This window comes from Mauremys mutica, chromosome 4 (assembly GCF_020497125.1).
Source record: "Mauremys mutica isolate MM-2020 ecotype Southern chromosome 4, ASM2049712v1, whole genome shotgun sequence".
In the NCBI taxonomy this organism is placed as follows: Eukaryota; Metazoa; Chordata; order Testudines; family Geoemydidae; genus Mauremys; species Mauremys mutica.
This window is the reverse complement of record NC_059075.1, coordinates 29264668-29286303: the sequence shown is the minus strand read 5'-3', so window position 1 is coordinate 29286303 and position 21636 is coordinate 29264668. Positions and strand designations below refer to the sequence as shown.

The 21636-nt window shown below is 40.7% G+C and overlaps 1 protein-coding gene across 1 annotated transcript in view; it reads left to right on the top strand.

Moving 5' to 3' along the window:
- Nucleotides 1-21636, top strand: part of UNC79 (unc-79 homolog, NALCN channel complex subunit) — a 159252-nt gene that overhangs the window by 58033 nt on the left and 79583 nt on the right. The window contains exons 18-27 of the mRNA XM_045017008.1: nt 967-1188; nt 4288-4515; nt 5377-5518; nt 5948-6030; nt 6121-6269; nt 9150-9307; nt 10783-10964; nt 13551-13752; nt 15403-15582; nt 16703-16768. Of these exons, the coding sequence (XP_044872943.1) occupies nt 967-1188; nt 4288-4515; nt 5377-5518; nt 5948-6030; nt 6121-6269; nt 9150-9307; nt 10783-10964; nt 13551-13752; nt 15403-15582; nt 16703-16768 (1612 nt within the window). The remainder of the gene's footprint in view (nt 1-966; nt 1189-4287; nt 4516-5376; nt 5519-5947; nt 6031-6120; nt 6270-9149; nt 9308-10782; nt 10965-13550; nt 13753-15402; nt 15583-16702; nt 16769-21636) is intronic.

Sequence of the window (21636 nt, the reverse complement as noted above, 5' to 3'; positions counted from 1 at the left end):
GGCGCTTTCAAGGAGGGAGGGAGGGAGGTTGTGATTGACGGTTCAATGACGACACTTACCCAAAACCACCCTCGACACATTTCTCCCCCCAGCAGGCATTGGGGCCTCTACCCAGCATTCCAATGGGCAGCGGGGACTGCGGGAACTGTGGGATAGCTTCCCACAGTGCACCGCTTCCAAAGTCGACGCTGGCCCCGTGAATGTGGACTCAGAAATTTGAATTAGTGTATTTAGTATGGATACACAAATTCGACTTCATAAGGTCGAATCCACAAATTCGAACTAAGTTGATTCGAAATAGTCTTGTAGTGTAGACAAGGCCTCAGAGTAGATAAATGTGTGGTTTGACGCAGACTTCTCTGCACCAGTATGGGATTTTGTGTGTGTTACTGGGAGTGATGTGGGGTGCCTATCATGGTGTGGGTGTAAGTTTCCTGTGCCTGTGTTGCTTTATTTTATGTTCTTTTGCTAGTTGCTTTTCAGCTATCTGACACATCTGCGGATCGCCTTAGTTGACACTATTTTCTTAATACACCCTCTTTTTTTCATCAGCCACTACCCTGCTTACAAAGCATTTGTGGGGTTCGATTCCTTTTGCCTATCATAGAATGTGAGATCAGTGTAACTTGGCTGCTTTATCACCTATATTCATTTTCTGGCCAGTTTACACTAGGAGGCCAAATTCCCCTTTGATGTAACTTTACTGAAATTGGTAGAGTTACACCAAGCATTAATTTGACCTCAACTGTCTTGCATACACCAACATGTACATCAGTGCAGAATTTGGCCCATTGTATTTATAATATATTTTAATGTTTAGTGACATTAACAACCAGTTGAAAATGTACAAGAAACAGCACTAACAGGGAACAGTAAAGCAGTTTCCCTCATTTCCTTTAGTATCATACTAGCCAATGCCAAAGTGTTTAAAGTTGACTTGTGTGCATCCATTTTTTGTTTCTTCAGGTGAGTGTTGCCTCTGACCCTGGACGCAGGGTTCAGCACAATATGCTGAGTCCTTTCCCAAGTCCTTTCCAGAGCCCATTTCGCAGCCCCATGCGCAGTCCTTTCCGCAGCCCATTCAAGAACTTTGGGCATCCTGGAGGGAGGACTATAGACTTTGACTGTGATGAAGATGAAATGAATCTGAATTGCTTCATACTGATGTTTGATCTCATCCTGAAGCAGGTGCCAGCAGATAAAGAATGTCTATGTTAAACTGATGCAGAAATATAGTTCTCAATACTACACACTACTCAGGGGGAGGGATAGCTCAGTGGTTTGCGCATTGGCCTGCTAAACCAAGGTTGTGAGTTCAATCCTTAAGGGGGCCACTTAGGGATCTGGGGCAAAAATCTGCCTGGGGATTGGTCCTGCTTTGAGCAGAGGGTTGGACTAGATGACCTCCTGCGGTTCCTTCCAACCCCGATATTCTATGAAACTCACCTATGTTTTTTCTGAATGACCTGAAAGGAAATTAACTATTCCCATATTTAGATGAACACAAAAGTCAAAAGACATGAAAAATATGTGGATCTAAACAGTGTAATCAGGCTGGTCACTTTATTGTGACTTTTTTGTAGAAATCAATTTACAGCTGTCAACCTGCAGAGTTTCATCGATTTAACTGAAAGTGCGATTTTAAACTAATTTAGTTAAACTTGTACAAAAGGCACCATGGACACTTGTTTAGGTTTAAACCAGACTTATTTTAGTTTGCTTCAATGTCAGCACTTTCCTGTACAAGAAAGTTGCACAGGTTTAATTTAAGGTATAATATTAAATTGCTTTAGTTAGCCTGATGGAAACTCCTTGTGGACAAGTTGTTGAATGGATTAGGCTGAATCAAAATAAGCCACACTTAAACCAGAATAAAAATGTTCACATAGAGGTTTGTATTGATTTAATTAAGTCACTTTATAAACTGATTTAAAGCCAGGTCTACACTAAAAAGTTAGGTTGACCCAGCTAAGTTGCTCAGGGGTGTGAAAAAACCACATTCCTGAGTGACGTAGTTATGTTGACCTAACCCCCAGTGTAGACAACGCTAGGCTGATGGAAGAAATCTTACTTTGACCTAGCTTCTGCCTCTTGGGGAGGAGGACTGACTGTAGCAACAGGAGAACCCATCCCATTGCTGTAGTGAGTGTCTACACTGAAGTGCTACAGCAGGGCATCTGCAGTGCTTTTAAGTGTAGACACTTCTGTAGGTAGACCAGCCCTTAAGAACAGAAATAAACAAAACCAAAATAAACCACTTTTCAATTAAAATAACTGTGTGGACACACAGATTTGCACTAGTTTAGTGAATTTTTTATTTAAGCGGCTGCACTAATTGCAAACGTATATGTTAAAAACCCCATAAGGTGTATCTTTACTAGAGCCATGTCTACACTAGAGAGCTTACAGCAGCGCAACTGTACCAAGGCAACTGCGCTGCTGTAAGATTTCCCATGTAGCTGCTCTATGCCAACAGGAGAGATCTCTCTTGTTGACATAATTAAACCACCCCTAATGAGTGGCGGTGGCTAAGTTAGCAGGAGAATGTCTCCTGCCAACATAGCACTGTCCACACCGGTGCTTCTGTCTGTGTAACTTGGGATGTTTTTTTATACCCCTGAGCAATGTACTGATCGGCGGGTAGTGTTCGATTTATTGGGGATTGATTTATCGCATCTCGTCTGGACGCGATAAATAGATCCGCTAATCGACGCCTGCACTCCACCTCGTCAGGAGGAGTAAGCGGCGTCGATGGGGAAGCCGCACCAGTTGACTCGCCGCCGTGAGGACAGCCAAGTAAGTCGAACTAAGATACTTCAACTTCAGCTACATGAATAGCGTAGCTGAAGTTACGTATCTTAGTTTGAACCCCCCCGCTAGTGTAGCCCAGGCCTATGTTATACTGACAAAAGTGCTAGTGTAGACATAGCCTAGGAAAAAGGTGTGAGTTTAATTTGGGTTATCTAACATGAGGTAAAATCCTAGTGATGGCAATTTGTGGTTTTCACATGAGTTAGCAAGTCAAGTTAAAGACTAGGGGAGCCTCACTGCTAACTCATGTGAAAACTACAAACTGCCTTGTTTTCAGCTAGGGTTTTACCTCATGTTGGTTAGGAATACATCTCTTTTCCTAGTGAAGGCACCTCCTTAATGGGGATGCCTTCATCCAGTGTTAAGGGATTCACTGGTACTTAACCAAGTGTTAAATTGGTGTGAAATTCTGAGCTCTGACCTTTTAATATAGAATTTACCAAATGAAGATTAGGAGCAGCAATAAAGACAAAGTACAGTCTAGATCTTTCTCATTCTTGTCTTTTTTATTCCATTTAAGTCTTTTCCAACTTTTTTTTTAAATGGCTGCCTTTCAGTTTCAGAACAGCTACTTATTCAGGATGATTAGCTGAAAATGGCCTATCCCAGTATATTGCTCTCTAGATATAGGTCCAAATATCCAGAAATGGCCTTTGATTTGCAGTGCCTCTGTTTTTGGGTGCCCCCCCATTAACAGCTGATTTGTAGGTGATCAGCAGCTCTAAAAATCAGGCTCAGATTTCAGATCCCAGCCTCTGCTGAAGTCCCTTTGTACTACTCTAGTGATTCAGAGAGGACATAAAGTTGCCTTGAGTGGACAGATTAGGATGCTCCTGGTTGGAGGAGTCTCAGGGTCACATAGAGTTGTCATAGGTAGCTCTACACAACCTGCTGTCACAGCCACTGATTTAGGTGGAATGGCAAGAGTGTAGGCAGGAAAGAGGATGTGGCCAGAGCACTGCTGTGCTCTGATGATCCTCAGTTGGAGTAATGGCCCCTTGGGGCTGTTACCAATTGGGATAAATGAAAGGACACCAGATGGTTGGTCAAACTTGTGCTGAGAGCCAAACTGGACCTCGCAGACTCAGGGATCAGGGGAAAGCACAAAGTTAGTGTAAAGCCATCTTTGTCTCTCCCCTTAAGTCCTGCACCAAACACATCTCTGCTGGACCCAATGATGGCGCTAGGGCTGAGATTTACAAAGTGGTCTAAGTGATTTAGATACCCATCTCCTATTAAAGTTAATGGAAATTGGACATGCAAATCCCCTATGTGGCTGTGAAAATCCCACCCTAGGTGTCTAAAGTTAGGCACCCAAAATCAGGGGCCACTTTTGAAACTGTGAGCCACACTACATGTCATACTCTTCTCTGTCTAGTTAATTTTAATACTGGCAGTAATGTGAGACCAAGCAGAATAGGAAGAGCACTGGTCATTAAATAGTTAATTCCTTACCATTCTATCACTGACTTTCAGATGGAGCTCCAAGATGATGGCATCACCTTGGGTTTGGAGAACAGTCTCTCGAAGGACATAATTTCCATCATAAACAATGTGTTTCAGGCCCCTTGGGGTGGCTCTCACACCTGTCAGAAAGATGAAAAAGTAGTAGAATGTAACCTGTGCCAGTCTAGCATTCTCTGTTACCAGCTGGCTTGTGAGCTGCTGGAGCGACTAGCTCCAAAAGAAGAAATCAGGCTGGTGGTAAGTAGTGAAAAAAATAGCTTATGTAATTAAATGACAAATTATGAGAGTTCCCCAAAACTCCTGTTTTAATTAGCCTGACATAAGGACGTGAACTGCATTGATCTTGTGCATAGAGGAATTCTAGAGCGAAATTCCCATTGACGTGTCAGATCTGATAAGCTTGGATGGGAAACCTTCAAGGCACACTCGCTAGCAATGATATTGATACAATAGGTGGCACTCTTCCTTCTATATCAGCTTTGAACCAGTGGTGGCAGGGCTCTGCTGTTGGAGGTGATGTCTTTCAGATTAAAAAAGATGCTGCTTAGTGCTTTTCATCTTCAAAGTTGTTTATATAACTAGTTAAAAGCAAGGGCCAAGATTTTCAAGTGACTAGTAATTTTGGGCAATTCAGTTTTCAAGTGTCCAAGTTGGGGTCCCTTAAAGGGGCCTGATTTTTAGACAGTTAGGTCCCTCGAAGCTGTTTCAGGTTGGGCACCTCACATCACTAGTCATTTCTGAATTTCTTAACCAAAGTTCCTGGCCACTTGTGATCATTAAAGATCCTTTGTTACTTTTTATGAGACTCACTTAAATGCCCAGGTTTGAGAATGCTGACATTATCACACCCAAATGTACATGTGTACAGTCCATTCATGCTCAGTTTGGGCCCCATTTATGCATGCAGGATTCAATTTAAAGATTAGTATTTGGCCTACTGTATTGAAGGCTGTACATCAAGAAATGAATGGAATTCCTCAGTTTCCCCATCTGTAAAAAGAGGATGATGATACTGGCCTCCTTTGTAAACTGCTTTGAAGTCTACTGATGAGAAGTGCTTAATAAGAGCTAGGTATAATCATTGTTGTGTTCTTATAGGAGCCCACAGACAACCTTGAGGATAGTCTTCTGTATACTAGACCCGAGTTTATTATAGGAACTGAAGGGGAAGAGGAAAATAAATCTGCAACAAAACATGGAGAAAACCCAGGAAATCATAGAGAGACAACAGAAAATGCTGGTAAGTTAGGGGGACATTTGAACTAGGTGTTAAATGAAGCATTGGTTTGGCTTTATTCCTTAAAAAAATACAAAGATTTGAAGTAATCTTGCAAGTCCAACAGCACAGAATTGATAGTTTTTCATGCATTTAATACTTTAAAAATGTGTTCATTCTATGGGAAAGTTGCGTTCCATTTATACACTTTTATATAGCAAAATTGTTGGACCACGAAAAAAAATCATTAAAAAACCCATTCCTTTGATCACACAGAAAAATGTTATGAGTCAAATAAATTCCTAATATAATTCTACTGACTGCAGTAGAGGTATAGCTGGCATGCATTTGCCCTTTGCAGCAATCTCACCTTCCCTTGGTTTATTTTCTAGTTTCATTCCCAACCAGCAAAAGAGATGATATATTAATGACTCTAATGTAACTTGATTTTAGCATCAATAAAAAATGACACCGAAAGAAAATTCTGTTACCAGCAACTTCCAGTTACCTTGAAGCTCATATACACTATATTGCAGGTACAGCTGATTACTTTTTAAATTTATATATTTGATTTAATGACATCCCTGCTTTGAGAGTAGCATTAATTACATGAATTGCTTGCACAGGAAATGGCTAGATTTGAAGAGCCAGACATTCTTTTTAACATGCTGAACTGTTTGAAGATTCTCTCTCTTCATGGGGAATGTTTGTACATTGCAAGAAAGGACCATCCACAATTCTTGGCTTACATTCAAGATCAGATGCTGATTGCAAGGTATGTTTTTAACCCAGGAATTGTCATTTTTATTTATATTACAGTTAGTGCTTCTAAATTCCAACCAGGATCAGAGGTCCATTTTGCTAGGCATTGTACAAACACACAGTGAGAAGCAGTTGCTACTTCAAAGATCTTACAGTTTAAATAGACAAGATAGACAAAGAATGGGAAGGGAAACAGAGGCACCAAAAAGTGAAGTAACGTGTCCAAGATCACACAGCAGGTCAGTCCCAGAGCTGAGAACAGAACCCATGTATCCTAACTCCCAGTCCAATGCTCCCTTTGCTAGACCACTAGCCTCCCTGATTGCAGTGCAAATTTGCAATAATGGTTCCAGGAATGCTCATATATTGTCCATGAAACTGATTTGTGGACAGTAAAAAAAAAAAAAACAGTTCAAGGAAAAGCAGATCAGAGCTATGTATAGCATGTGAATTTTATTTTTAAATCTTAATAAGTTTTGTTTTGAGTGCTATGGGCTTTGCTTGCAGTAGTTTATTTGCAAGGAGTTTGGCCATGTGAACAACAGACTTGTCATATCATTTACTAAGAAACAGACATTGTGTAAATCTCATTCCTTTCTTTCCTCCCTTCCCTTTTGTCCATTATTGTCTCTCCTTATGTCAAGTCGTATTGCTCTGGGGCCCAATCATGTACCCCTTATTAGCATAAGCAATTCAATCAGCTTTGGAGGGACAACTTGTGTGAGTAAGGACTTGCAGGATTCATCTTAGACTGTTAAATCTTCAGAGCTTTCCTGGATTTTTTATTTGTCTGTAAGGCACCACATGCACTTGTGGTGCAGTATAAATAATGATAATAGTAAGAAGGGTTACACAATATCTCTGTTCTGAAAAGTGCATATGGCAATGTTTGTATTTAAACCTTAACTAGAGCTGATCGAAAATCAGGAAATTGTGGTATTTTAACATTTTGTTTTTATCTGTGCATGCAAAGCGATGCAGTCTAATTTAGCTGTAACCACTCAAGAAAGAGATCTTGGAGTCATCATGGATAGTTCTCTGGAAACATCTGCTGAGTGTGCAGTTGCAGTCAATAAAGCTAATAGAATGTTAGGAACCATTAGGAAAGGGATTGATAATAAGACAGAAAATAACATAATCTCACTCTATAAATCCATGGTACGCCCACTCCTTGAATACTGCATGCAATTCTGGTTACCCCATCTCAAAAAGATATATTAGAAATGGAAAAGGAACAGAGAAGGGCAACAAAAATGATTAAGGGTATGGAACGGATTCCATATTAGAGATTAAAAAAACTGGGACTGTTCAGCTTAGAAAAATAGATGACTAAGAGGAAATATGATAGAGGTCTATAAAATCATAAATGGTATGGAGAAAGTGAATAAGGAAGTATTATTTACCCCTAACACACGTAACACAGGAACCAGAGCTCACCGAATTAAATTAATAGGCAGCAGGTTTAAAACGGAGATACGGAAGTACTTCTTTACACTACGCACAGTCACCCTGTGGAACTTGTTGCCAGGGAATGTTGTGAAGGCTAAAAGTATAACTGGGTTAAAAAAAGAATTAGGTACGTTCACGGAGGCTAGGTCTATCAATACCTGTTAGCGAGGATGGTCAGGGATGCAACCCCATGCTCTGGGTGTCCCTAAACCTCTGACTGCCAGAAGCTGGGACAAGATGACGGGATGGATCACTCGCTAATTGCCCTGTTCTGTTTATTCCCTCTGAAGCATCTGGCATTGGCCACTGTCTGCAGATAGGATACCGGGTTAGATGGACCATTGGTCTGACCCAATAAGGCTGTTCTTATGTTCCAAATCTGGATGAAAAATTGAAATATTGAATATTTTTTCAATGGAATTAGATGTTGAAATGTTTAGGTTCAGTTCGACATTGAACTGTGTCTGCCTGGGTTGCTGCAGTGCCTCAAAGGGATTGTAATTTGGGTGTGTCATCCTCCCCATTCTCTTCTATGGACTGGGTTCCCGTCACAGACTCCATTTCCTGTGATGCACCATAAAGGGACTATCTAGAAGGGAGAATGAGGTGCACCATGGGAGATAAAGTCTGGCTGGGGAGCCAAGCCCATAGGGGAAAAAGGGGGCATGAAGCACTTGAACTACAGCTTCCATGAGGCACTGCAGCTTAATGTTGGACGCAGATTAATGTTGAACTGACCTGAAACAAAATGTTTAATTCAGTTTAAAAAACCGAAAAGTTTTGATTCAGGAACACCCAGTCAGAAATGAAATATTTCATTTAGATTTTCCCAATAAGAAATCAAAAACATTTTGGTAAAATTAAAGTTTTACCAAGGACAACTTACATTTTCCAGGAACAACATTTTCTATCAGAAAAAAAAATTGTTGGAAAATTCCCTGCCACCTCTTAATATTAGCTGAGAAATATGTCGTTTGGCGAGTGTAAAACCAAAGGGGAGTAACCAGCTGTAAGGAGGTGCAAAGCATCACTGTTGGAGGGAGGACACCAGATGAGATCTTCTCTGATCTGATCAGGCCTAGCAGTTGCTACATTCCACACACCAATTGGTTTACAATGAGTCAGATGTATGTTTTTCATGTGGAGTAATACATTTCTGTCTCAGTTATGCTAGTGAATGTCTCTGACAGACAGTTTCCAAAAACTGCTAGAACCTCCCCCAACAAAATTAATTTAAAATGAATGTAGATGCAGGCATATATGAGACTTCCACATATGTTAACAATTCAATGTTGCTGTGAGTGCCGGGTGTAACTCACAAATGTACCCCTTTTCTTATTAAGCAAATTTCCCCAGTAACATAATGTAGACATTTAGTATGAACGATGTTCTATGAGTAAAAGACAGATTCTGTGATCAGATTTGCTTTTGTTGGTCCTTCTAGTTTATGGAGAGTAGTGAAGTCTGATTTCTCTCAGCTTTCTTCATTGGCTGTTCCACTCCTTCTACATGCTCTGTCGCTTCCTCATGGAGCTGATATTTTCTGGACAATCATAAACAGCAATTTTAACAGCAAAGATTGGAAGATGAGGTTTGAAGCAGGTAGGTCTGAAAAGTGTATGATATTTGCATGCAGGTTGCTATGGCAGAGAGGAAGGGGTTTTGTCATTTGTAGATATTGTAGTTGACAATAGCTGTTTAAGGTAGAGAGGCTGTTTTTCTACAGTTTCTTTCCATCTGCTACCCATAAGTGTTTTTTTTTTTAATTCATTGTGTTCATTGGCTGCTCTGGTGGTTGGTTTAATAAAATCATACACCACATTGATAGAAAAGACCCATTAGGTCCTCCACACATAGTCCATCTACCTCTCACTAATGCAGGATTGTTCCTTATAGTCCATTTCCTTGTACTCTGGCTAGCCTAGTTTAAATATCTCCAGTAATGGAGCATTACTCACTGTGTACCCCCTTGTATTGCCTTTTAAAGGTTATTTAACTTAGCTCTCCAGTATTGGTGCATGTTTGTAACATGATAAAATTCTCTAGTAATCTCCATGCATAGTTTTACCCTTCAGAAAAAACAGATCTATATTACTGCCCATTGGATTGATCTTCTCTGTGCTGGTCAATCAAGGCCCATGATGCTACTTCAGGTTTAATGCCAAGAAGCAGTGGCTGTTCCCATCTGCTCCTTAAAAGAGGAATTCCTTCAAATCAGAGTGATCCTGATGTTTGAAATAGGGGAATGAAAAGAAAGAAGCAGCTATTACAATCAATGAGCCTTATTCTCCTTTCTTATCCTGGTGTTACACTGATGTCAATCTATTGACGTTAGTGGAGTTACTTTTAATTTACACTGGTGTAAGGGAGAGGAGACTCAAGCCCACTGGATTTTGTTTTGGAATTATTGGCCCACATCCTTGGCTGCAGACAAGGAGTGCACAGTACAGCTTGGGAAAAGGGGTGGGGTGTAAAGAGGTCTTTGGCCAGTGGTGCACCAGGACAGTCAATCTAAAAGCTGCTCTAAATTCTGCTGTCTGCCAGTGCCCCCAAAGTGCCATTATAGCTGCAATTGCCAGGATGCAGAGAACAGGGTGAAATTTTTTGGCCTGTATTATACGGAAAGTCAGGTTAGATGATTGTAATAGTCCCTTGTGGCCTTAAAATCTATGAATCTATGAATTTAGAAGCTCCTTCCTATAGCCCTGCCAGCTGTAGGCAGGTTGGGTGGTGCAGAAGCAGCTGTGCTGGCTCTGTGCCTCCAAAAGATCCTCCTGCACTGGAATGATCCTCCTGTGGCTGGTTGTGCTGGCGTTGGAGCTACTTTGCACCAAGGGAATGACACGAAGTGGCTGTAGTGTAGGGGAGAATCTGGGAAACTTGTAAGTAATTGGGGTAATGAGAAAAATGTGCACTTGTCGCACAAAGCTGACAGTGAAAACAAGTTGATGTTTTGATTATTCTTTGTTCTTTTCTATGAGATACAGGCCTGTGTATATTGTTCAAAACATAGGGGAAAAGGTCACTGCTTGAATTAATGTGAATATTCTCTTTGTTTGGGGGCTTGTCTGCTGCAGTAGAGAAAGTGGCTGTTTTGTGCAGGTTTCTGGACATTCACTCAGTGACAAAAAATCACCTGCTGAAGTATTCTTTGGCTCATGCATTCTGCTGTTTTTTGACTGCCGTGGAGGATGTCAACCCAGCAGTGGCAACAAGAGCTGGGCTATTACTTGACACCATAAAGAGGCCAGCTTTGCAGGTAGGTTCACCATATGGAACAAAAAAATGCATCAAAGCTAGAAATGAGTGCAAGTGACAAAGACAGGATCTTGACCCATTTTTTCCCCCAAAAGATCAAAGGTGTTCAGATCCATAGTTTGGAGTTTGGCCCATCACTATAACCTCAGAAAACACAGCATCTTAAGGTTCTCAGTAGCTAACTCGCACAGTGGCAGAATGCCCTTGACAGATTCTAGAGGTGCCAGTCTTCTGGTCCAAAACACTAGAGCTTACAATAGGGTTCTACAGCATCTGAGCTATTACTTGAAAAAATATAATTATTTTTATAATAGTAAAACAAATTGGGGTGATTTTCTTTTTAATGCTGGAAAAAAATATAGTTCAAAAATCTGCTGACTCACAAGTAAGACCCTCTGTTTTCACTTTTACTGATTTTTTTTTACTGAAAAATTCCCAGGTTTTGCAAAAGCTATTATTCAGTTTTAATTGGTTTTCACCCTAAGTTTGGACCAATCATGTACAGGAAAATACTGCTTATATTAAGAAAATCTAATATATTATATGAGATAAATGTGTTTATGTTAATAATAAATTAGTCTAAGTGTAATTGCGAGGTTGTCTGTTAAAGTAAGGCAAAGTAGTGGAAGATACACACATGCACATGTGCATATGTGTACAAACTGTTAATGTATATTTTATGAAATAAAGCACAACATTAAACTCCTTTTACTTTCAGTATTTTTACTTTTCTCTATATGTTGCTTTTTCTGTCCTCCTGTCCCCCAATATTTACCAGAAAATGGTGAAGTTAATTTTTTGCACTGATTTTCACCCATTTTTTATCTTTGTAGTAAACACTGATAAATTCCTAGGAATTTTTAAACAAAAAAACCCCTGTATATGAAGGGCCATACTCACAGGTAAACAGATAGCAGAAAATTTATGAAAACAAAGCTACCTATTGCCTTGATCTTTGAAAGATTTATACACATGTTTACCTTTAAGCATGTGAGAAGACCCCTGATTGGACTACTCATTTGCTTAAAATTAAGCACATATATAAATCTTTGCAGGATTAGGACCTACATTTATAAGCAAGATGAAAAAATCTCATTATAAAGTTTAGTGCAATATCTGGTATAAATTATTTCTGGTAGGTAGAACAAAAATGGTATTTAAGTAATAATTCCAGTACAGTTGCCCATAAAATGCAGTTAATAGGTTTGCTATTTTATACGATATATGGGGCAGATTTTCAAAGTACAGCTCAGGGAATGTGGATTCTGCTGAAGACAGTGGGAGCTGCACAGCTCCAGTCCTGTCTAAATCTTTTCAAACGTGTCCCTAGTGCTTTGACAAATTGATTGCATATGCCAAAGGCTACAAATAACTGCCGAAGCCAGATTTTTCTTTGTGGTCTGGCCAAAGGTGGTTCTTGTTGAGGAAGACAGACTTGTCCCACATATGCTGCACGTGTTAAATATTTAATTCCTGTTGTCTTTTTCAAACATGAATGTTGACACCAAGCTCAAAATTCTTGTGCTAATAAAACACAGCAGCATTTGTGTGCCTTTGGTACTTTTAACCATGTAATTTATCTTTCTCATTTGGGGCCTGAGCCTGCCTATCTAAAACGCCTACTGAAATCAATGGGAATTTTGGGTACACTAGAAGGTCAGGATCAGACCTATACTTTTGATCTATGTAGTTATTAAAACATTTAAAATAACAACATTTTTGATTACTTTAAACAGTTGAACCAATGGAATTGCTGCAAAATTCCCATCGTGTTTCATACGTTTCTAGTGGTACATGCAACAATAGTCTCCACTCTCCATGAACTGTATTGAACTCCTTGGATTCCTGTTAGCAAGCGAAGTCCTTTCCATTAGCTTCCATTCATTTTATTTTATCAGAGTATGGTACATGCTTTCTACTTAAGTGCTCTAGCCCCAATGCTACTTTAATGGCTCTGCTGGAAATAAATGGCCAAATTCCCTGAACCCCCCTTGGTTTTGAAGACTCCTTGAAAGCAATGAGTTTGCATGAACGAAAATGAAGGCAGAATTTGGCCCAAGAATTCTAAGGCAAAGGGTTTTGCATGGTATGCACATCTGCATTGCTAATACCCGCAGTGTCCTTCTGCCTGATAGGTATGTCATAGCAACAGCAGGGTTTGCGTTTGAAACTGTTTCTAGATGCACTACATTGGTTCCTATATTCTTTGCTTGTCAGAACTCTGGGTTGCTTCCTCCACTTTAAAATGACTTGGTATACTGGTATAACTTCACTGAAACCAATAGAGCATCAGGGTATGATCAGGGAGAATTTTGTGTTGCATGTAATAGGGTAAAATTTTGCCCTATACTTACATATTTTTAAAAATTAAAATGAAAAATCCCCCATTCAAAATGACGAGGGCCTAATTCTGCCCTCACTTACATTGGTTTTCCATCAGTTTTAGTAGAGTTATTCCCAGCTGACATGTGTGAGAGGGGCCCTTCTTCTCTACCAGCTGATTAGAGAAGTTGAGAGGTTTGCCTCTCTATTTTAAAGAACACTTATACTCTTTCCATCTGAGTTCTGTTCTTTTTTTCCTCCACAGGGTCTGTGCCTCTGCCTTGATTTCCAGTTTGATACAGTTGTCAAAGACAGACCCACAATTCTCAGCAAGCTTTTGCTCCTTCATTTTCTAAAGCAGGACATTCCGGCTTTGAGCTGGGAGTTCTTTGTGAATCGCTTTGAGACACTCTCTCTGGAAGCACAGCTTCATCTGGACTGCAACAAAGAATTCCCTTTTCCAACAAGTAAGCAGACTCAGAAACACATTACCTTTCACCACTGCTGGAATTCAGCTCCCTGAACTAGGGAAGGAGAGAAGTGAAGGCCCCATCTGCAGTGGGGCTTTAACCAGGTTTGCTGAACTGATGCAGTCATTTTAAACTAGAAGTGGATAACCCCGTGTAAACATGCCTAGACCAGATCAGGATACACTATGTTTAAATGTTTTTGAACACTATGTTCTGCTTTAGTTAAAACATGGGTCTCAGACTTTGTTGAAACATGATTTGGTTCTGTGAATAGTCAAGGTCAAACTGAGTTAGCCTGAATGTTCTTTAGAACCGGTTCCCCCAAACATTGTTCTTGACCCCAGTGCAGACGGATATATAGTTTGCCCTCTTAATAATAATTAATACATTAATTTATTATTATTATTTATTTTATTTATTATTATTCCCAAAGGCCCCAGTCATGCTTAGGCCTCATTCTGCTGGGTGCTGTATAAAGATAGGTAAAGAGACAATCCCTGGCCCAGCAGCTATACACTCCAACAGATACAAATGGATGAATGGGAACGATGATATTACATGACAGGTTTTGGAGCTCATACAACAGTTAATAACAGTTAATAATTCCCACAGTATCTGTAACGGACATTTGTTAACAGAGGTACTGCACATACCTGGCTTCCTGTTAAGATACCCATGGAGATCCTGTCTTTTTCCATCCTCCAGTGGGCTAAGACAAAATAATAATTGCACTTGTCTTTGTAGGATTATTTTTACATGGTTTATTGTAAAAATTACAAATCAATCAGTAACTTAAAGTGAAAAATATTTGGGAGCATTTAATATGTAACTATGCTGCAGATGTCCACCTTTTGCCCCTTTGCTTCTTGGCTTTCCAAACATAACCATAAGGTGTTTAGGGGATTTGATTATCTCTTTTGGATCTCTAATTACTGTAAAAATCAAAGGGCTTCAATGTCTCATGTGCCCAGATCATCAATGACTCCATTAAAGCTAATTGAAGTGTACTGGGAGGGCTGAAAGTAACTTAAGGGACTTATCGGTATGCAGGGCTTGGGGGAAGGGGTTGGGCCTTTAAATCCTTGGGCCCTTTAAATTGCTGCCGCTACGCTGGGGCTCTGGTGGAGATTTAAAGGCAGTGGTGACAGTAGTGGAAAGTAGTGGCAGCTGGGAACCCCGGGCCCTTTAAATCACCGCCGGAGCCCCATGGTAGCTGTAGCTGTGGCGACGGCAGCCCTGGCACCCAGGGCCGGCTTTATGATCTGCGTGGCCCAATTGGAATGCTCGGCAGCGGTCCGGGGGCCTCAGTGGCACTTTGGCAGCGGAGGGTCTGCTCCGGGTCTTCTGCGGTACCGAAGGACCCCCTGCCGCTGAAATGCCGCCGAAGACTGTCGGAGTGGACCCTCCACCGCCAAAATGGTGCCAAAGACCCCCGGAGTGGGGTCCCCTTAGGCGCGGGGCCCTCTTCAGCGCGGGACTCGATTCTGGGGAATCGGGGGAATTGGCGTAAAGCCGGCCCTGCTGGCACCCATATAAAGACTTGTTGACTTCAGTGGGGCTCGGGATCTGCCTGTATGAGAGACTTTTCAGGATTGCAGTAAATATGCAGTGGAATGAATCATAACATGGTCGATTGCATTTGTAAAGCTATCACTGCTGTCCGGACAAATGTCGCCAACCTCAGTGATACAGCAATGTGGAAGATCAAGAGGGCTCGTTTTGCACGTAATCGTCAGAAGAGCGTGCGTTCACTGAGGGACAGCGTGAAGGGACCTGGGGAATCAAAGAGAGCACTCTCCCTTCCAGAAACCTTCACCACCAAAATCCGTTGAGTATCCATTTATATTTTTGTGATAAGCCTGCATCTTCTCCCTTAAGATTGCATCCTGTTGCTGAGTACATAATGGAACTTTAAGTATTCATCCAGTGGGGACAGTTTAGCATATCTGGGTAACAGACTGACTCAAACATTATTCTGGTAGTTAGAAGTCAGTGAATTTTGCAAATAACAAGGACCACATTCCAGTTTTGTGCTATACTTGTTTTATTGATAGAATGAAATGCCCTGAAACAAATTTGTAGATAGTTTTTAACCTGCGTAAGGTGGCTAATGTATTGGCTACTTGGACAAGAACTAGAGGAGCTTTTGGAAAGTGATTCAGTTATTTCTGATTATTATTAATATGTTTTTGTCAAATTATACAACACTATACATGTGCTTGGCACTTTTCAAACAACAAGAAATTCTTTGCTGCAGCCATTCTATATTTTCAGATTTCCTATAGCAATATAATAATGTGCATACAAAACATTTTTATAACCATCTTACATACGAGGAAATTGATTCTCAAAATCCTTTGGGCTGCATGCGCTGCAAAAATATCAATGGCTAGAATATTGTTAATATTCTATAGGAAAAACGATATTTAAATCTACTATTTTTCATTTTTAGAGGACTTTACAAATATTAATTAGTCCTGTACTTAAAAGATACTTCAGCAACACTTAATACCCCCAACCCGTATAATATAATACTTGTTAAAATTAGCCTGAGTCGTTGGTGCTAATGAACTGCTAAGATTAATTAGAATTTTTTCCTCTAAAATTAGTAGAGAACAAAATTAAAACCAAAATTATTTTGCTTATAGTTTTCTGTGAATCTTATGTAACTTTTATTGATTAATTCTGGATCCTGCACAAGTCCTTCTTGTTTAATGACTCTTGGACCAGAAAAACTGAGTAATAAAGGAAACTAGAGTTAAGGGATACAGAGTATAAAATCACAACTCCACAAAAATAAATCTTCTAAAATTTTACATTCACTGCATAACAATTAATACATGCAATTGAGAATTCTCTTGGATCAAACTCAGCTTAATGCTGAGCATATGTTTAAGTTTAAGTTGTCTCTATTGCTTATTTAAACAGAGTTATTCTTGGTTTTTAGCTGTGAGGTTGACCAGGCATGAGCAGTCTGCTCCTGCACTTGGTGGAACACCAGAGCAAACGCCAGGTGGGTACTTCCTCTGTTGAAGAGAAGGGTGTATAGTGGATATAGGAAGAAGGGAGGGAATGCAATCTCTTTTATTGGATCATGATTTAATTTGCATTAGGCACTAGCTTATCAAAAAGGTTCTTTCTTAAAATGTTGAGTGCCAGAAGAAGGAATTATTTTGGCCTGCAAGTTTTTGTAAGTTATACATTCTTAGTTTGTCAGTCTGTCTCCACTTCTAGTCTCTTGTCTTATGTAAACTCCTTGGGGCAGGGACTGTTCTTTTGTTCTGGGTTTGTACAGCACCTAGCACAATGGAGTCCTATTCAATGGCTGGGGTTCGTAAGTGTTACTGCACAATAAATAATAATAGTAATATTATTTGCTGGTCTGTGTAAATCAGTGTACAGACTCACCGTCAGGGGACAGAAAAATAAAGTCCCAACTACACAGGGTCTCTTCATGTCCCTTTCTTCAGGTCTAGCTTTATTTGCTAAAATATAAGCTCAAAATTAGGACAAATAGCTCAAACTCCTGAGTGATAAGCTGCAAGGCCTTCCCAGTTTCAGCAACCTGGAAAGGGCAGGAGCACAACCTTGCTTGATGCTAGCCTCCTTTGAACCAGCACCCCCTTCCTGTCATAGCCCCGTGCAGATCAAATCATGTGGCAGGCAGAGATGTATGTCTACACTGCCCGCCAGATCGGCGGGTAGTGATCGATCTATCGTGGATTGATGTATCGCGTCTCGTCTATCTAAGTCAATCTAAGTCGATCTCAGATATGTCAACTTCAGCTACACCGTTCTTGTAGCTGAAATTGTGTATCTTAGATCGATTTCCCCCCACTCCAGTGTACACCAGTCTTTACATGCCAGAATGCCTTTACACTTTGTCACAATCTGATAAAAGGTGTGATACACAGGAGTGTTGGAAGTGACTATTCTTTATTCCCAAGCCCCAGTCAGCTGGCAGAGATCAGGGTTACCAAGGTCAATTCCCTTGTCATATGGGAAGTGTCAGCCTCACAGTACCTAACTTACAGTGTTGCCATCTCTCATGATTGTGTCATGAGTCTCTTGATAGTTTATCTTATTCTTAAAGACTCAGCTCCTGGATTCAGGTGATTGTGAGAATCTCAGCTTTTGTTTTAAAAAATTGGACGTTTCTAGCCCTCCTGATGGTGAAGAAAAGCCTGAAATCATGACCTGAATGCATCCCAAAGTCTTGGAAACCTGCAGGCAAAAAGAGCCCAATGTTTATTATATTTAAAAAAACAACTCATGATTTTTGGAGGCCTGACTCATAAATACTTGCGATTAGTGATACTGAACTTGACTGATTTTTCCAAAGAACCAATATGGATCCAAATACTTTCTGCACATCTGCTATCAAAAAACACACCTCTCTCTTACACTGAAAAAATGTAGAAGTAAAGATTTGATCCTCGTCCCCATCCACTCCATCATTTTAGGTTTAAACCTGCAGTCCCAACTCAGTCAAAACTCCTGTTGAAATCAGTGGAAGTTCTGTGGGAATCAAGGACACAGGATCAGGCCCTTATTAATTATTAACTCTGTTCAGCATTCCAACCCACTTTGTCACAGAAGGCAGGTCATGTTTAGTATGAGGCACAGTCTAATCATGGATTGGTGTTTCATGGTATATTTGATAGGTCATGAGGTAATTTGAGGGTGAAAGGAACTCAGATTAGAATAATAGAATCATAGAACTGGAAGGGATCTCAAGAGGTCATCTAGTTTAGGCCCCTGCACTCAAGGCAGGACTAAGTATTATCTGGACCATCCCTGACAGGTGTTTGTCCAACCTGCTCTTAAAAATCCCCAATGATGGAGATTCCACAACCTACCTAGGCTATTTATTCCAGCGCTTAACCACTCAGACAGTTAGGAAGTTTTTCCTAATGTCAAACCTAAACCTCCCTTGCTGCAATTTAAGCCCATTGCTTCTTGTCCTATCCTCAGAGGTTAAGAAGAACAATTTTTCTTCCTCCTCCTTGTAACAACCTTTTATGTACTTGAAAACTGTTATCATGTCCCCTCTCAGTCTTCTCTTCTCCAGGCTAAACAAACCCAATTTTTTTCAATCTTCCCTCATAGGTCATGTTTTCTAGACCTTTAATCATTTTTGTTGCTCTTCTCTGGACTTTCTCCAGTTTGTCCACATCTTTCCTGAAATGTGGCACCCAGAACTGGACACAATACTCCAGTTGAGGCCTAATCAGAGTGGAGCAGAGCAGAAGAATTATTTCTTGTGTCTTGCTGACAATACTCCTGCTAATACATCCCAGAAAATGTTTGCTTTTTTTGCAACAGTGTTACACTGCTGACTCATATTTAGCTTGTGATCCACTATCCCAGATCCCTAGGCCGTCATTTCCTATTTTGTATGTGTGCAAGAAGTTTAGTCTCCAAATCTGACATACCTTAGAACTGTTACATACTGGTGGGTAATATCGAAATATCTGTATACTGAATTAGATCTGTTGATTCCTACACATTTAAAACAAATAACAGACCAAATACCACTCAAATCCCCCAATAAGCATTGTTTAGCAATTATTATGGGGTAATTGATAAAGAAGCACACATCTAGCCAGTAGGAGGAGGACAATGTAACTAACATATGCCGGGGCTGATCCTCAGTGGAGCTATGATAATTTACGGCAGCTGAGGACCTGCCACCCTGTTTTCCCTGGTGTAGTTTACAGTGGCATCATAATGGCTGCTGATAACAGAGAGAAGTACCAGATATGAGATTTTGCGTGCTTGTGAGAGCATAATACTAACTCTAGAGAGTGAAAGCTCAGAAAAAGTCCTTGGAAGTGTCCATTAACTCATGCCACTACTGTATACCCAAGACTGAATATTTCCTTATCTTCAAGTTTCTGAAAGACACAGCTCAGTGAGCAAAAGTAAAAAGGATAATTTTATCAGATTAATTACTCATTTAATTGTATATGGAAATTTTGGGATAGATTTAGACCCACATTAATGACTCATTCAGTTCCATAGTTACATTTTTTTTTATGTTAAGGAAAAGTCACACAGAATTTAATAGAGATGAAACCAGTAGGGGGCTAAAGAAAAAACTGTAAAATCTTCTGAATGAGACTGATGTCCTTTTCAGAGAAAGTATTCAATAGAACTTAATAGAGAATTATATCTCTGCTGTGGAATTGTTTGGAAAGATTATCACTCTCAATTGAATTCTAAAGGACCAAAAGGAGTCAAGGATGAGAGAGACATACTGTGGGTGAGGTAATATCTTTTACTGGACCAACTTCTGTTGATGCAAGAGACAAACTTTTGAGCTCCCCAGTGCTCTTCCTCAGGTCTGGGGCCAAATTTGAATGAGAGTGGTGCTGAGACCCTGTGTGTCAGGTCACAACGCTTGGAGCCTGGAGCTGAGCCCAGCCTGCAGGACGCAGGAGCTGCCACTGCCTGACTTGAGAGCAGGGTGGGTTCACTCTCAATCCCCAGCCCCAGTCCCATGGGACACAGGAGCCACTGCTGCAGCCCTAATTCATACCTGAAAAAAAGAATGGGAGTTTGAATTATGCAGCAAGTACTTTATTTTAATCAATATTTAAACAGATTGTGTTGGAATTACAGTGCATTGCATTCTCTACCAACACTTCTGCTTTATACCTTCACATACTGTTGTTTGTAAAAAGACCCTCATACTTAGAGGTGCTGGGCACCTGCAGCTCCGGTTGACTTCAGCTGGAGTTGTAGCTACGCAGTACGTCTGATACTTCATCTCTAGTATGAAGGATCTCAGTAATAAAGACGTGCTTATACATATGGTAAAATGGAGGATGATCTTTCATGGGCCAGATAGAGGGGCCCTGACAGGTTAAAACAGGGGTGCTGGAACAGTTTTTATAATGGGGATGCTGAGAGCCATTGAACCAAACTAAACCTGTATATGATGAAAACCACTCCAAGCCAGGAGGTGCGGCAGCACCCCCTGCACACCTAAGTCCAGCACCTATGCATAGGCGCCGACTTTCTAATATGCCGGGGGGTGCTCCCCCCAGCTCTGCCTCAGGCCCTGCCCCCACTCCACCCCTTCCCACAAAGCCCTACCCCTGCCCCGACTTTTCCTGCCCCTTCCCATCCTGCTCAGACCCCTTCCCAGGGTGTGCCTTGCTCTCGCTTCTTCCCCCTCCCCCAGTGCCTCCTGCACGCTGCGGAACAGCTGATCGCAACGGGTGGGAGGTGCTGGGGGAGGCACTGATTGGTGGGGCTGCTGGCGGGTGGGATGCATTGGGGGGGAAGGGGCAGGAGTTGATAGGGGGGCTGCCGTGGGTGCCTAGCACCCACCATTTTTCCCCGTGGTGCTCCAGCCCTAGAGCTCCCAGGGAGTCGGCACCTATGCACCTATGACTTAGAAATCATAAGGGTTAAAAATATTCCTTACTTAAAAATGTTTCTGAAAAGGTTTTAGATTATGAAAATGGAAGGATTGTTATAAATCTAATTTACTATTTGTTCTTTTTGCTGCTTGTTTCCTTTTTGCATTCATTCAGAATGGACAATGATGCTCAGTTAGTCAATTTCCCTCTTGTTCAGATTGTCATGCATTACTGTTTGAGTTGCATGCACTGCAGGGAAATGATCAAATCCAGCTTCTTTCACAGGACAATAATCATGAGAATATTTGTACTAAATATTTAATGTTTGTAAAACTATATATGATATGATATACTGTTGTATACTACAGTATAAGCAACAATTTGGCTTAGTCTATCAGACAGCATACCTTTAACACACTCTGTGTAGATTTTCGGGATTTACTTAGCAGCATTAGATGATAGTTAGGATCTCTGCGTTCCTTTGGAAGCTGGGCTTTCCTGGATAAACCTA